A 17936-nucleotide genomic window follows, 5' to 3' on the forward strand; every position below is an offset into this window, starting at 1 on the left:
TAAATTTTCTAAACTTGGATTTTTCTTTGGCAGCTCTGCTTTGAACAATTCCGTTTCACACGATTTCCATCAGGGTTGCCACGTGAAATTTTTCAATTTTTGTATTAATAAAACCATCGAAAATTAGCTTAATAGGAACGAATTTCCTAGCATTGAATTTTTGCATGAACATTTAAAAATATTGAAGACTTCATCTTTAAAAAGTACATTGAATCTATTCTCCTATAATAGCATCTGTTATCGCCGTTATGGAATTAAATAATCGGAAAATGCATCTGGCTACCCTTTTTTAACCATTCTTCACACACACAGTTACACTATTCCATTCATTGACTCATGCATCATCTGTACTGTCTGTTCCATAAGCAGTACACAGAGATGCCAGGTCTGCAGATTTGTCTGTAAATCTGCAGATTTGGGGTATAGTGCTGCAGACATTTTTTGTTGTGCAGACTTTTACAGACTTTTAAAATTCTCGCAGACTTTTGCAGATTTTTGAAATTCTCACAGACTTTCGTCTATATTTACAGACTTTTGAAATTTCCGCGACCTTTTTTTTTTTTTTTTTTGCTCACCAAGTCAGTTTTGCGTGTCATACTTTATATAGAAATTGCTGGCAGCAAGACATACTTCTGACTGCAGATTTTTTTTCAGATTTACAGACCCTGTCTGCAGATATTTGAAATTTTTACCTGGCATCTCTGGCAGTACACGACGTCTTCAAAACAGTATAAACCGTCGGTGAGTCTGGTGGTGCGTTTCTTTGTCGAGTCTGTCCGAATTTCTCACCGCTGGTAATTGGTAGCAGTGTTCGGCGGATGTCGTATTAGTTCAGTTTTTGGTGCTAAATAACAAAGTTGGTGAAACTATTGATCCCGTGAATTTGACAAAAAAGTCGTTCAGAAATGCAGTCCCATAGCAAGAAACGCGTCTGCTACTACTATGACAGTGAGTATTTAGCGTCGTAATTTACAGGATTTTCTCTTGGAATGCTGTATCATCTTTAAGCGGGTCTTAGCGTTTTGTTTTGCTGTTTTTATATTTATCATATTGCTAATGGTGAATTACTTTGAATAATCGTCGAAAATTTTGGTCGGTTGCTTCTAGAAATTGTTTTCTAATTTTATGAGTACTGTCCCTAGCGTTCACTTCTAAAATGGCGACCGTACAATCACGCTGTTTTGCTAGTGAGTATAGAGGGGAGAATGGAATACGACAAAAGTACGGTTGCACGTAACAGTAAGTCCGTATACAATGAAGGAAGGGGTGCCAGAAAATGTGAATGACTGTTTTTTGTGAATTTTGAAAATTTCTGGAATACAGCAAAGTTCACGAATTTTCATTTAATTGTGAATTTCTTACAAATTTATGAAAATCATTCTGACTTGATGTTTCTGCGTCAACTGTAACTACGACAAAAACATTAGCAGCACTGCTTTGTACGACTTGAAATGTTGGAATGCCCGCAATTTTTGTACGGAGGCATCACCAAGTGAATGCTAGAAGATAGTACTTGTAGATTTTGAAATTGTGCTATGCCACTACGATGGGAGGGCTTTGGAATACTAGATCATCTTGACCTAATATCTGCTAATACTATTTCAGGTGATATCGGTAACTACTACTATGGCCAAGGACATCCCATGAAGCCGCATCGGATACGGATGACGCACAATCTACTGCTTAATTATGGGCTATACCGGAAAATGGAGATATATGTGAGTAACTTTAGCTAGGGCTACAGTTTATTCGGAAGCTTTCTAACGACGGTACTAATTCCAGAGACCACATAAAGCGACAGCTGACGAGATGACCAAGTTCCATTCGGACGATTACATTCGATTCCTGCGATCGATTCGTCCTGACAACATGTCCGAGTACAACAAACAGATGCAAAGATGTACGTAACCGGAAGTGATGAATGTTTAAGTTTAGTTGTATTTTGATTTATTTCCTTCGATATTTTAGTTAATGTCGGTGAAGATTGTCCAGTGTTCGATGGGTTGTACGAGTTCTGTCAGCTTTCGGCGGGAGGCTCGGTGGCAGCCGCCGTCAAGTTGAACAAACAGGCTTCGGAGATCTGCATCAACTGGGGCGGTGGTCTGCATCATGCCAAAAAATCAGAGGCTTCCGGTTTTTGTTACGTAAATGATATCGTGCTGGGCATCCTGGAACTACTCAAGTACCACCAGCGGGTGCTGTATATCGACATTGACGTACACCACGGGGATGGCGTGGAGGAGGCTTTCTACACTACCGATCGGGTGATGACGGTGAGCTTCCACAAGTACGGTGAATACTTCCCCGGAACGGGAGATCTGCGAGACATCGGTGCCGGCCGAGGAAAGTACTATGCGGTGAATATTCCGTTGCGAGATGGAATGGATGACGAGTCGTACGAGTCTATCTTCGTGCCGATTATTTCGAAGGTATGTGTATTTTCATGTATGTTCTCAAGCTTTATAGCTTATTCTCTGTCGAAATCTTTGATTATTGCTGCACGGTTCCAGTCTACCTGGTATCAACTGTTTCTCGTGCGTGGTGTGAATACTGTTACATTCTTGATATAGTCTGCCTCCTGCAAAAGCATGCAATCGATCTTTTTGTTTTCAAGCTAACTATAATTCACAACAATCATCATAGTCTAGTCCTGAACTAAGACGTATTCTAACGAGTCGTCTTAAAGTGGCACTAAGAAAAGGTTTCAATTGGATCTTAAAACTCGTTTCCTTCGATTTCTCAGTCATTTCTATAAGGTTGCCGTCTATCGATATTCGCTCTTGAAGGAGTAGTGTTTTTTAGAATTTTCCATGTGTTTAATTTTCGATATATTATCAACCAGTTCTATCAGCCTAGCTATTTCAAATTCTTAATGAACCTAAGACGAAACGTAAAATCATAGTAAAAATGGGTATACGCACCTAGCATAAATTTGGGGGTAAAAAATTAGCATTTCTTCTCCTCCAAATTACCACAATCTGTCCGATTAGCAAGCCGAAACTTGTTTCGACCGAGACGTTTTCGAGTTTGAATATTACACCCCACTTAGAAAAAAACGTTCAACGGTGGTCCTTCATTGGTCCAATACGTTGGATCATTGGTCCAATGAAAGTCCAATCAATCGTTCAACGGGAGGCCAACACGGGACCTTCGTTTGCCGATTTTGAAACAGACCGTTGAACCGAATGCCATTTTTTTGGTTCAACAAACCCGGCAGACAGAGGTCCATTGTTGAGCCATTTTTAACATGAGGAGTTGGAGCCCCGTTGGACTAGTTTTACTTCAGAATTTCTGAAGTTTTTTCCACTTATTTGTTTAAACTAACAATACATACCTGCACAATTCTTCTACTTCACGTAGAATAACAACAAATTTTCTTTCTATGGAACGGTAACACTTAATTTTCACACTATTTTTGCAAGAGAAAAAACTACAACAAACCGTTCCAGCAAATTGCACGAATATTTCGTGCAATATATCGTTCAACAAGCGCTCAAAAATCGACAAAATTGAACGGCCTGCTGATAGGGAGCTTTAGCTCAACAGACGTCAAACGTACAACAAGATATTACCGATTTCGCACTGGGACAGTACCATTAACTTTACGTCTGCCTAGCAGTTTATGTTGAACCATCAGGTCGCGATAGCAGCTTCACACTGATGAGTCTAAGACGAAACATAAAATAGCAGTAGGGGAGAGGTTGCATGAAAGGGACACGTATTGAAAGGGACAATTCGATTAACACGTAAAATGAAAACAGTTTCAAGACAACACTATTTCTATCCTATGGCAACCTTGACACAGGATCGTTCGCGATAAACTTTATATTTCTGTCATTTCAAACATGGCGAATTCCTGCGAGTGTTGATAAAGAATATTAATATGCTGCAAGTTCATTATTCACCTGTGAATTACTGTTTAAGATAGGCTGAATATCTACAGATACGAAAACGTAAGGTATATAAACTTTGATGTAATATCGTAGATTTTGTGGTTGAGTTTTCAAATTTAGTATGATATTTATGAAAGGGATACAACAAACGGCTATGAATGGGACGTCCCCTTTATAACTGTCCCTTTCAAAACTGCTATTTTACACATAGTTTCTAATAAAGTTTTTGCATCCTTTGAGATTAAAAATGCAACCTACAAAGAGAACTCGGGATGATATACACAAAATTGAAGAGGCAGTTAATGAAGTGTTACAAAAAGGCCTTTTCGCGATCAAATCTTTAACTTCGAATAAGCCGCAACCTGAAACATCTACCGTAAAAGGGACAGGACTTGGATCTTCCGCTTTTAATGAACCACGACCCTAAACTCTGAATGAATCACAAGCTGGATATTACGATACTGAAGTTCTTATATCTCCGGAGCCTGTCAACCGTTTCCTAAAACTTCACCTCGAAAAACCACCAAAAAGCAACGTAAAGATAAAACCACAATTATAACTGAAACCCATGAAAAAGATAGATTGCTTTTAGAAAACATGGGATATCTTAGAGAAAAAACATTCAAGACTGAGAAACATAACATAACATAACCTTAAAACATGTGATACAAATTTTTCAAAGCTATATAACCGATCAGGAATCAAACAAACCCAGAAGTAACAGAAAGGACAAAAAGTGCATTCCATGTCTAAAAAGAAAAGTATGAAACTGTTGATTAGTCTTTTATTGAATTGAATTGATTGAATATTCTGAATATCCAGTAAGGAGAACGTTTTTTCATTATTTCTGAGAAAAATAGTTTAATAAAGTTGATTTCTGTTTAAGTTTATAAAAAAGTGTTTATTTATATCAATCTTTGAGATAAAAATGGCATAACAATTAGCTCCAGCCACTTTTAAGTTTGATTTTTTTGTAATTATTGCAACATATTCCATCGAATTACGTCCTGCCCTTTCATAAATTATTGCGTCCCTTTCAATACGGTCAATGTATGAAAGGGACAAAATAACCATATTTTAAAAATGCGAAATTAAATAACTAAGGTTTGACTATTGGCAGTTATTGCATTTCACTTCAAAAGTTTATTGATAAATGCTTTCTATTCGACTCTAACCTAATCCAAATATATTATCAATTTCCTACTAGGATCTTAAAATCGAAAATGTCCCTTTCATGCCACCTCTCCCCTACGTCAAATTGTGATTTGGCTTTCCTGCAAGTTTGTTTTTCATGATGAACAACAAGACATTTTCGAGAGTCAAATTAGGCGATGTTATTTTGGTTCTCCCAAGTCGGCACAGCCTCTGTGATGGTTCGAATTTTTGTTCTGTTTAAAGATCCAATTTCTGTTATCAGGCTTTCAATTAAAATTTGTGATCAAATTTTCAAATAGTTCTTCGCATCATCTGATATTCCGCAGGGGAATCATCTCGGACTTTTAATTTATTTACTGTGCTTCAACGGTGTAATAGTTTCTTGGGATGGTCCCCGTCTATCGTTTGCAGATGATGTCAAGATCTGCTACAACATCTACAACTCAGAAGATGTACAGGGTTGTTACGGTCGCGCGGATTTCGCGGTTTTCGCGGATTTCGCGATTTTCGCGGATTTGGCGCGGTTTCTGCTAAGATTTTGATGCTATGGCGCGGATTTCGCGCGAATTTCAAAAAACATCATTCCACAAAATTCTTTGCAAATTTTTGAAACTTGTGAGTTTTATGAAACCCTAAACAATTAAAGATGGGCGAACGTTTCAGCAATTGGTCGAGTTGACCGAATTTTCCCTTGATAAAACTAAAATTTACTAGAAGGCGGTTCTAGCCAATGTTTACTTCAGTGGACATAATTTCGATTTTATGCTTTTCGATCTCGAGTGATACAAGTTGCTATTTCAACATTTTGCACTCAAGGATATTGATGTCAGATGGAAGATATCGTCTCAGTGATAATACATTCAATAATGCAAAGAACGTAATAAATGGAATGCGATTCTTCAATAATATAGTAACAAATTTTGTGTATGATAAAAATCGAATTCTTAAAACAAAAATTACACGACATGCCTACGAAGCGAAGTCTGATAATAAAAGAAACGAAGAAGTTCTGGGATTCCATTCGTGGTGATAAGAAAGTGTTCTAATAGTTTGTTTTTTTGCGTTCTGGAATTTGTCCTGAAATATGGAAGAAATCCTATGTGAATAAGGGTATAGTATCCAACTACCTTGGAATTGTTACTTTGTGCGCTGTATCGAAGCTGTTTGAAATTATAGTTCTGGATTTTATAACACATAGTTGCTCTGACTACATATCAGAGACTCAGCTTGGATCCATGCCAAAGCTTTCAACTTCCCCTGCTGCGGTCGACAAAATCAATCATCACATAACGATCTCCAAGTTAAGTAGACTGGGATTAAATGGATAATTTTTTAATTGGCTTCGATCATATCTAACTGGTAATGAAATGATAGTGAAAAAAGGAGCCTGTACAACCTCACCAAGTGCTGTTACATCTGGAGTTCCTCAAGGAAGTCACCTTGGACCGTTCATAATTTTATTGTATCTCAACGATCTAAATTTTTCGATCAAGTGTATGAAACTATTGTTCGCCGATGACTTTCATATTTCATATTTCAAAATCGTTTAAATTCCACTATATGCTCCGTCGTCTCTTTTTGTAGCAAAAAGTCTGTATTCAAGTTCGACTATAATCTGCCGCAAACTGTTCTCGAACGCGCATCGTCTGTTAAGGACCTGGGTGTTCTGGAAACCAAGTTAAATTTTAAAGAGCACATAGAGCTTTCAATTGTTACAATTTGACATTCGACATCGTAGTTTTCCTATTTTTTCGGATTCCCTATGTTAGAACTAATTATGGATATAACGAGCCCATTGCTAGCATGTGCTGCATATTTAACAAATGTTTCAATTCTTTCGACTTTCATTTATTACGTAATGTTATCAAGAAATCGTTTCTCATGTTACTGTCTCATTAGATGTAGTTACTATAGAAGCACTAGATTTAAGCAAATGTATCATTTGGATGATTTTGATCTATTGATGCAAAAGATGAGGAGTTTTTATGCCTACTTGAGAACAAGTTTGACAGAAACTAATTCCAGTGAGCTTTTCCCTGATCCAAATAAAAGAATAAAAGATGATTTCCTCCTCAGACATTCAGAGTAAAATCTTTCAGCAGAAGAAGACGCTATTATAATTGAAACTGATATTAAAAAGAGTGAATCAGATCATCCCGATGTGGTTTACCTAAAAATTCTTCTTACCAAGAAGGAAATGTTTGCCGAGCAAAAAAAAGTCGAAACAAAAAAAAATATCTTCGATGAAATCTGTTTCACTTCTTTTAAAATCACAAGTGTAAGCATTTTTATTTTTACTGTAACATTTTCCGTACATCAGAGAGTATTAATTAAGGATCAAGAATAAACCAAGTTAACTTGTGTATTACGTACAATTTATTCAGTACGTTTGTTATAGATTAATAAATGCAGTGCAACGAGTTTCTTAAAGTAACTTGCAGGATTGAGTTTCAAACAATTTTTTTTAACAATAATTTATTCTCAAATGAATGTTAAACCTGACATTTTGTATGATATTTCAGCTTTGAACAATTTCTCACCAACGTTTGATGGAAAATTGCTTACATTTTATGAATATAGATTTTAATTCCCTTATAAAAAAGTTGGCATCACTGCTTCAAATCATTTGTATTAGATTGCGCTACACAAAATAAGCAAAACTAAATATTTTCTGTTAAAAAAGTAGTTTTCCGGAAAAATAAATAGTTTTACGACAACATGCCATTTCCATTGCCTCTCGCATGTTAAATTAAAGGTTCCTATTTTACGGGTTCACTTGTAGAAGCTACGAAAAAAAATTTTGCAAGAGGAAATCCATATAGGAATGTGTTTGTTGCTAATCAAATGTGTCAGTGGAAGTAAGGTGAAACTGAGATAATTTTTCTCGAGCAGTTTTAAGGAAAACCGAAGAGTTCTAGACTAAGACACTTTTCTTGAATTGCAATTTTAAGTAGAATGAACTGATTGGTTTATTTTTCAACCATATGGAAGATTTATTGATTAAAATCAGTAAAAGAAGCGCCGGAATTTGTTTTTACGCACATATTGTTGACATTACTCATACGCTTGCAAAAAGTCTTGCTCCTTAACTAAGGGCATCGAAAAAGATGAAGAATAAAAATGAAATCGTTTTCGTTGGGTTTTTCGAAGTGACGTGCTGTATGCGGACTTATTTATTGTGTTCATATGACAAACTTATGCAGATTTTTAAATTATATTTAAGTGAATTTTCAAGTACTGCGTAAAGTATCACCTGCATAAAAATAGTTGTCTAACGCTTCGCTCGAATATCGCGCGTTTCAGTTTTCAACTTCGCGCGGATTTCGCGCGTTTTAGTGTTCGACTTCGCGCGGATTTCGCGCGTTTTGATTTTGAAATTTTTCGTAACAACCCTGGATGTAGGCAAAACAGTTCATTTCGAGGAACCCTTTAGAACTTGATAGTTCTTTCGAAAGAACCGTTCAATCGTTCTTCAGAAATTTTGAATGTTCCTGTAAGAACCATACGAGAGCAAATAATCACATTTCGTTGCAGAACATTTTTGAGAAATTGATCACCTTTGTGCACTTTTACAGATGTTTACTTATATATACAATTTCTACTACATTCTTAAAAACTACGACCATTTCGAAATATGCAGTTATTAATACATTTTTTTACAATCACTTTTATTTTTTTAAAAGATTAGAAAACTATCGTTCTATATCTGTTGATCACTCATTCCTCCAAAATAACTAGTTCTTTTGAACCGTTCGCGAACGGATTGCCCATCTCTAATCTAAAAGCTTGTAGTATTACCTAAGATTTGATTTTACACAATGAACAGACATACGTTCATCAGTCTACGAAATATTTCACGCGAAGATGAAATATTTTCAGTGATATACGTATTTAGGGGTGTACAGATTTTGTTGCGAACAAGCCTAATAACAGGGTGGCAAGTGACCGGGAAAATCGGAAGCTGCTGTTAGCATCATGATTTCGCAATCGTGAAATTTTTTCATAAATTTTTTTGAGCAAATTCAGCAACTGGAAGTTTCATATGGGTATATAGATATGGATCTATAATAGAACTGAAACTGGAACAAACGTATCTCCAGCAAACCGTTTTACTTTTATTTATTCGAACAGTGCTACTGTCAAATTTAAAACTCGTATAAGCTGCCGTTCTTTTTTTGTACTTTTGAAACACGAGTAAACGCTGCTTGGACTGGATACTATTTTCCCAGAATTTTAATCCTTTAAGTGCCATATTGACGGTTGTTCTATTAATTTTCATATTATTTGATTTTAAAGCAACCGCTCCACCGAAAAATTTGAAAAAAAAATTTAAGGGTTCTATGCAAGACACGACCGAGCACGATTACATTGAAAATAAAATAATTATAAGGTATCCATAACAAATACAAAAATAATGATGACGGTGGATGCACTAAACAGCGACAAATTACAAACTTACTTTAATTTTTCATTTCAAAATTTTTGAAAAGATCCTCTAAATGAAAGTCAAATATGATGATTTCAAAGTAACTTAAAAAACCAATTTTTAATACGAACTACCTCAAGATATAAATCTCCCTCCGTGGTTGATGGGCTCGACGGTATTGCAAACATCATCAGATACGATTAATTATTGTTACAATTTAATATAAATATGTGTTATAACTTTTAGTTTAATTATTGAGTTTATTGAGTGAGGCATGAAACGATTTGAATAAGATGTTGATTGGAATACGCTCCAACATCCGGGGTTGGAGAGGCCGGTAGGGCTTAACTGAGCTCTTTTTTATGTTTCATTTTCATACTACCAGCCCTTATTACCGATGTGAAGTGGAAATTAAGCGAAATGAACGTACCCCACTCAGGTTTCACACGATAACGGAATAGTTGAATGGTGAATTAAGTTCATCTTTGACGTTTATTCTGTGAGGTTGTGTCGTGCTCGTGTGGGATCTGATGGATGAGGTGATATGTGAGTGAAGTATAAGTGAAGTGGAATGCAAGAACGGTAATAAAGGCCACCGTTTCAGCTCAGGACTAACGATCGACCAATAAAAGAGATAGAAAATGGGTGACGGCACCCCTATTCATCTCAAATCCATTAGTCATTTCATATATGAAAACCAGTGGTTAGAGCGAGATCTGTTGTGTCTGTTCGATAGATTGACTTCGAGAGTGAGATGAGGTTAGGAGTATTTCGCGTCGCTATAACAGCGATATCGTACATTTTCTGAACTACTTTTATGCGGTATTGCTTATCAGAGATGAAGCAAAGATTTTGTATTTGATTTCATCACAATTCATTTATTGAAAGTCGAGTAATCGGTAGAATAATATGGTGACTCTATTAATGAAATGACTATTGGCACAATGAATTTAGTTAAAATCTATTCGAATTTATCTATTAGAATTATTATCTATTAGAATTTACTATTTAATCAATGTTACAATATTTGCGTGTGAAATACATATTTGTAAATATGTATATGTATGTACACATGTGTGTATATGTATGTATATATGTGTGTACGTCAGTATGCCTTGGTGCCTGTATATATTTATACATGTATGTATGTAGGTGTTGTATCAAACCATATACAGGGTGATTTTTTAAGAGCTTGAGAACTTTTTTAAACAATAAAACGCATAAAATTTGCAAAATCTCATCGGTTCTTTATTTTAAACGTTAGATTGGTACATGACATTTACTTTTTGAAGATAATTTCATTTAAATGTTGACCGCGGCTGCGTCTTAGGTGGTCCATTCGGAAAGTCCAATTTTGGGCAACTTTTTCGAGCATTTCGGCCGGAATAGCCCGAATTTCTTCGGAAATGTTGTCTTCCAAAGCTGGAATAGTTACTGGCTTATTTCTGTAGACTTTAGACTTGACGTAGCCCCACAAAAAATAGTCTAAAGGCGTCAAATCGCATGATCTTGGTGGCCAACTTACCGGTCCATTTCTTGAGATGAATTGTTCTCCGAAGTTTTCCCTCAAAATGGCCATAGAATCGCGAGCTGTGTGGCATGTAGCGCCATCTTGTTGAAACCACATGTCAACCAAGTTCAGTTCTTCCATTTTTGGCAACAAAAAGTTTGTTAGCATCGAACGATAGCGATCGCCATTCACTGTAACGTTGCGTCCAAAAGCATCTTTGAAAAAATACGGTCCAATGATTCCACCAGCGTACAAACCACACCAAACAGTGCATTTTTCGGGATGCATGGGCAGTTCTTGAACGGCTTCTGGTTGCTCTTCACTCCAAATGCGGCAATTTTGCTTATTTACGTAGCCATTCAACCAGAAATGAGCCTCATCGCTGAACAAAATTTGTCGATAAAAAAGCGGATTTTCCGAATGGACCACCTAAGACGCAGCCGCGGTCAACATTTAAATGAAATTATCTTCAAAAAGTAAATGTCATGTACCAATCTAACGTTTAAAATAAAGAACCGATGAGATTTTGCAAATTTTATGCGTTTTATTGTTTAAAAAAGTTCTCAAGCTCTTAAAAAATCACCCTTTATTATGATACCTTTCGATTGTGAGTGAAATGTTGATTGCATTACGCTCCAACACCCGGGGTTGGAGAGGCCGGTAGGGCTTAACTGAGCTCTTTTTATGTTTTATTTTCATACTACCGGTTCCTATAACCAGTGTTATAGAAGTAGAAGTTAAGTGGAGTGAACGTATCCCAATTGGGTTTCACACGATGACAACAGGTGAACGGTGAATCGAGTTCATATTTGACGTTTATTGATGGTTTGTGTACAATGGATTACTGTGGTATGAGATAGAATATTGTAAAATAGAACGGAATAATAATGACTTAACCAATGGGCAAACCACTGATAGCTGTCAAACGATGTTCATCCAGTTTGTATTGTGAGGATGTATCGTTTGGGACCTGATGGGTGAGATGATGTGTGAGTGAAATGTAAGAGTAAGTGCATGCAAGAATGGTAATGGAGGCCACCGTTTCAGCTCAGTACTAACGATCGATTATTAGAGGAGATAGAAATTGGGTAACGGTACCTCCATTCATCTCAAATCCATTAGTCATTTCACATACGAGAACCATTAGTTATAGTGAGCTCTGTTATCTCTGTTTGATAGATTAATTTCAGAAGTAACATGAAATTTGGAGCATTTTGCTTCGCTAAAACATCAGTATTGAACCACTTCCGAACTACTGCTATGCGTTATTGCTTCTTAGAGACGATGCAAAGACTTTGTATTTATCACAAATCAATTATTAAAAGTCGAGTGATCGCTAAAATAACATGGTGACTCTACTAATGAGATGACTATTGGCACACTAGTTTTAGTTAGGATCTATCAGAGTAGAAATAGTAACTCAATGTTGTAATGCTTGCGTGTGGAATACATGTGGGTATGTATGCATGTGTGTATGTGTGTGACTGTGTGTGTATGTATGTGTTTTTGTGTGTATATACAATATACATTTTACCGTGCCTTTGAGTGCGTTGTACCAAATTGGTAGTGATGCATTTCGATTGTGGGTCAGGAATCAGGAATCAGAACAAATTGGCTCAAATGGCACGTTCCCCTTGATATTTGGAGATTTGTGCCTTGCCACTGTCAAGGATCAACTGAAGACAACTAAATGTGAACATGCTGTAGCAATACTTATGGGACCCAAGGGTCAATATAATTTAAATAAAAATGCATGTTCTCAGTTTTTTTTTCCCGTCAAACCATCATGACCGGCCGTACAAAGATGTCATTAAAAAAACACTAATCCTTTTTTTTTCGGAAATGGATAACTGAGCATAACCAAGAAATTCGGAATAAAGAATAAGATACTCAAGAAAAGCAGGAACAAATGGGATAAATGTGGAGCTGAAAAATTGGAAAATAATTTAATTAACACTCTTAGGAAATCTTAGATACAAAATGGAACATCGGTAAGAATAAAAAGACCATTGCATACAACTAACTTTTACATTTCAGGGAATAAAATAACATCAGCAAAAGTACGGAATGGAAATAAAATAGAAGGACAACAAAAGACATTTACGAAACACAATTGAATAGAACACTGGAATTAAGGTAAAACAGAATATAAACTATGACCAAAGGTAAGAAAACCAACATGAATAAATAATAGAAACTGTTGGGTAATAATATAATTTCCTCATATTGAAAGAGGCGTTTATATGGCGCGCATGCGCTAATTCGGCCTGATACAAATTAACGGGGAGGGCAATACATTTTGGACAGGGCTGTAAAAAGCTGATTGGAACCCTTTCCCCACCAAAATGTAATATAAGGAAACTATAAGGAAACTACCTCAAGATATAAATCTGGACAAAAGAAAGGATTTTATATCAGAATAATTTTCAAGACAGATAACGTACAAACTTATTCATTTTATAAACAGCGATTAGAGAAGATTTTATATATTTTATGATAAGACACTTGTTGTTTTGATAAAAATGATAATTTAACTGAAACTGGTAGTGACCCGAGTTTAGTGAGGATTCAAATGATACATGTAAAATCGCAGATCAATTTATCTTGAGTTTATCTCTAATACTACATTTTATTGCATCTGATAATTTTATATATGTGAGTCTGTGCAACTTATTTGTACTAAGCTCCGAATCTTTTAAAGCGTTTCCTGGTGGGCTGGTCCAACAGCTTGTTCAAATCGATATTGCATAACAATTTGCATTGCATTGCATTGTTTTTGTTACACTTAGTTTGGATCTTTTCTATAAGATTCTAAATCAATTTTTAACTATGCAATTAGGTTACACGATTATTGTTTAGTTCAATAATAGGGCTTAAGGAATTATGCTGAGAGATAGTTCATTGTGTTTAGGACCATGTAATGAAAAACAAGTACCTATGATTATCATAATAACACAACTTTATACTGAATCTATTTGCGCGCAACCGCGTTGTTCGTGTGTAAATGAAGATTTCTGTATGCACACTACCCGTTGACAAATTAAAACATTTTTAAACTTTTTCAAATCAAGTTAAATGAGAAAAATCCATCAACAATCACCGAAATACAAGCGCTTCAAATTAGGTTCGAAAAATCTATCGCCGAAATATAGTTCTAAGTTGGCCTGCTAGTTACCGGAGAATCAAGAAAAGCCATGGGTAAACTAAAGCAGAAATGTATTCGGGCATAAAGTTATATACTCCCTTTTGTGCTATAGTTCATACTGCGCAAATCGGACTAAAGTTTGACATCATTCACTGCGACTGTCATTGGCTCGTGAAAACATAGGTCAACTCAATCCAATTTTTCAATGGTATGCAATTGAAATACTTAAATGACGTTACCGCATAAGTTCAAGTTAAATGTTTTCGAATCGATTGGTAGTTAAATTACATAAGATCATCAACAAATGACTGAGTTATAAGCGTTCAAAACTGACAGAAAAAAGTTACGCGGTTAGTTTAGCATTTTTTTTAAATTGACACATTGGCCTTCAAATTGAACTGCTTAGTGCTAAACTCGGCAGTTCAATTTGAACCGCTAAGCAGACGTAAAGTTTCTGCCACTTACGGAACACTTTTTAAGTTTTGAGTTACCAAGACATCAGTTCTGTTAGTGCTATTAGATATAGATTGTTATATTATTAGATATATGTTTGAAGAGGTAATACAAAGTTTAGTTTTCATGCCTAAGCGGGTTCATGCCTAAGCGCCAACAGACTTCGCAGCCGAATCATAGCGTACAGAATCATTTCTTGGCTAGCGCTACGATTCTACTAACACTACGACAAAACATTGCTCTGCAACAATCTGTTATCCTTCACAACTTTTATGACCAACATCTTGTCAGTCGGTTTTGTTGACAGACGTCATCTATGAGAAAAATTTTCCTTCTCTGCAAACGTCTTCTGATAGTATTATTATATTCAAGAAATTAACGTCTAGCAGTCAAAATAATCGATTATGTTGTTAAAGAATTTTTGACACTTGTTGATCTCGATAGAGAAGCCTACTGGGTACGTTTATTTTCTAGCTGTACTTTACCAATTTCTCTGAACGATAGAACATAATTTACCACACATCTCACATAACTGGAACCAGAATTTTCATAAGCAAATGAGCCACTTGTTCATCGCACCGTTACTAATCTGAACCGTTTGATTTTTTTTGCTATCCCCGTTCCAGGTCATGGAAACATTCCAACCGTCGGCGGTGGTGCTCCAGTGCGGTGCTGATTCGCTAACCGGCGATCGGCTCGGATGCTTCAATCTTACCGTCAAAGGGCACGGCAAGTGTGTCGAGTTTGTGAAAAAGTACAACCTGCCCTTCCTGATGGTGGGCGGTGGTGGCTATACGATCCGGAACGTTTCGCGCTGCTGGACCTACGAAACATCGGTGGCGCTGGGTTCGGAAATTGCTAACGAACTGCCGTACAACGATTACTTCGAGTACTTTGGGCCGGACTTTAAGTTACACATCAGTCCGAGCAACATGAGCAATCAGAACACGACGGAGTATCTGGAGAAGATCAAGAATCGGTTATTCGAAAACTTGCGAATGCTGCCACATGCCCCGGGCGTTCAGGTGCAGGCCATCCCGGAGGATGCGGTCAACGATGAGAGCGAAGACGAAGACAAGGTGGACAAGGACGAACGGTTACCACAGTCCGACAAGGACAAGCGGATAGTGCCGGACAATGAGTTTTCCGACTCGGAAGATGAAGGCGAAGGAGGCCGTCGGGATAATCGATCCTACAAGGGAGGAGCTCGGAAGCGGCCACGATTGGAGAAAGAACCCAAATCAGAGGAGGTCAAAGATGAGATGGAAGTGAAAGGTTAGCATTTAGCACAATTTTTACTAGTTGTTGATTTTAAGGCGAATAAACGTTATCGGTTTTGTTGTGATAAAAATGGTCATGTTTTCTTTCTCTTTTCCCCTTTTGAATGTTTGTAGTGGAATCCGCTGGTGATAAGGAGGAAACAAAAGCGACCGAAGAACCGAAAAAGGAAACCACGGCCGTTGCATGATCGGTGTTGGCCGCATACCGGAAATAACCCGACAGTGTGTAGCATGATTCAGTGATCATTCGTCATGAGTTAAAGACACCGTAACATGCCCACACACACACACACACACGCATGCTAACTCAGAAGCATATACAACACAGAACAGTAGATCAATTGATTCCGCAATCGTCGTCGATATTTGGAAGTCCTAGAACAAACTGGGTGTGTGTATGTTTGTGGGTCAGCATGGTTGTTTTTGATACGTAGAATTAAAAGGCTTTAATTTTAAGAGATGAATAGGACAACATGAATTTTTGAAATTCTGGAACAATAATGATGTAGGCCCATAGTTCCATACCGAACTAGCAACCGTATCGCACTTGTTTTCTCTATCATTGACGAATAACTGATCGATAGTTAGAATGGAAATCATTGTTTATAAATCATCGGACAATTTTTAGCAACCACACCCAAGCACACAAAATAAACAGAAATTCACAAAATAAAACATGATCTCAGGAACGGTAACAAACGTTTTCTTTTATTTATTCACATTTTTCGCGTCTTAGTTTTTTAGTTAGAAAAAATGGATGGAATGAAAGATATCTTCGATCAGTTCCCACAAACATGGCTGAGCTTTCACTATTTCTCGATGGGTTTTCCATTGTGAATGACGAATTATTACCAATAATAGCAAGACAAAACTTGTAACATGATCGTACATTTAGTAACCAATGTATTCACCGATGGCAAGGAAATTACCTATAATTAGACTAAAACTAACAATAACTCGCTTTGCGAAGTATTAAAGATAAATTAAGACATTAAAAACTGAACTAATCCAAGCAAATTGTGTTTTCATTTTTTTTTTCGGTAGTTCTCAAACACATGAGTTGGAGTCCATGCTGAAGAATGTTCAGGTTCGGCAAACGAGCTTAAACCACCGTTAAGTAAATGTTAATAAATAAATTATCAACACTGATAAAAATTGACCCGATCGAATGATATGCTCTCTAATATCCAACAAAAACGAAACATTAGTTTCTTTGAGAACTGCAAATAATGCATGCTCATTTTCAGTTAATTAAAAGATATATATACATCAACAAAGCGATGGGTTCGAGCATGTATGTGCAAAAATGTTTGCATCGTTTCATTACGACTCACACATCTCCGTTGCAGTTTGAGACATTCTTAATGTCATCATGATCGGTCGTGTCCCGTACACAAGCCTGTAATTTTTCGATCTGCATAATTTAACAGGACATATGGGGCATTCCACACAAAATCAGCTACCAAAATTTTTGACCAAGCCTCAAAAACAGTCGGAACGGTATATTCAAATGGCTGGTACAGAACAATTTAGATAGTTTTGGTATCATTGGTTATTTGGGACTGCTTAGATCAGTGATTCCCAAACTGGTCCCTACAGCCCACTAGTGGGCATTAGCTAATTTTCAGTGGGTAGTAAACTCAAAATTATTACCAGGTGGGTAATGAGTCGCAAGTGGTGGGCTTCGACACTTAAAAAATATTTTTGAAAAAGGCCCTGAGTAAAATGTATTCCTGACAAGTTTATATAGACAAGTGGAGAACATATCATTGCGAAAAACATTTCCATTCCACTGTATCAGTTTCAAAAACGTTGTGATTAGTGCATCATTCAATTCTTGTGAGATTTGTGAGAAAGAAAACGTAAGTAAGAAGAAGAAAATTTAAGTGCATGTTACGACATGTGCATGTTCAATGTTTCATTAGAAATTCATATCTTGTCTATATTCCAAATTCAGTTCACACAAAATACAGAAATTCAGGTCCAGGTTTAGAATCCAGATGGTCAGAATGATTTTCAGAATTCGAGTTCAAACTCTTGTTCAGAATCCTGAGGTCAGATCCAAAATTTCTGT

The 17936-nt window shown here is 36.6% G+C and overlaps 1 protein-coding gene across 1 annotated transcript; it reads left to right on the top strand.

Annotated features, from left to right (window-relative positions):
• The first annotated feature begins 612 nt into the window (after window positions 1-612).
• On the top strand, window positions 613-16873 carry LOC131435480 (histone deacetylase HDAC1). The gene is made up of 6 exons (XM_058603407.1): window positions 613-948; window positions 1606-1718; window positions 1783-1900; window positions 1969-2429; window positions 15209-15857; window positions 15977-16873. The coding sequence occupies exons 1-6, from the start codon at window positions 906-908 to the stop codon at window positions 16048-16050; spliced, it is 1458 nt and encodes a 485-aa protein (XP_058459390.1). The 5' UTR covers window positions 613-905; the 3' UTR covers window positions 16051-16873.
• Window positions 16874-17936: the final 1063 nt, after the last annotated feature.

The sequence above is a fragment of the Malaya genurostris genome, chromosome 3 (assembly GCF_030247185.1).
Source record: "Malaya genurostris strain Urasoe2022 chromosome 3, Malgen_1.1, whole genome shotgun sequence".
Taxonomy (NCBI): Eukaryota; Metazoa; Arthropoda; class Insecta; order Diptera; family Culicidae; genus Malaya; species Malaya genurostris.

Bases quoted from the DNA above. Each gene is read 5' to 3' on its own strand.
- LOC131435480 (XM_058603407.1), top strand. From the start codon at position 906: ATGCAGTCCCATAGCAAGAAACGCGTCTGCTACTACTATGACA. The intron at 949-1,605 runs GTGAGTATTTAG...ATACTATTTCAG, and splicing joins CGTCTGCTACTACTATGACA to GTGATATCGGTAACTACTAC. The intron at 1,719-1,782 runs GTGAGTAACTTT...TACTAATTCCAG, and splicing joins ACCGGAAAATGGAGATATAT to AGACCACATAAAGCGACAGC.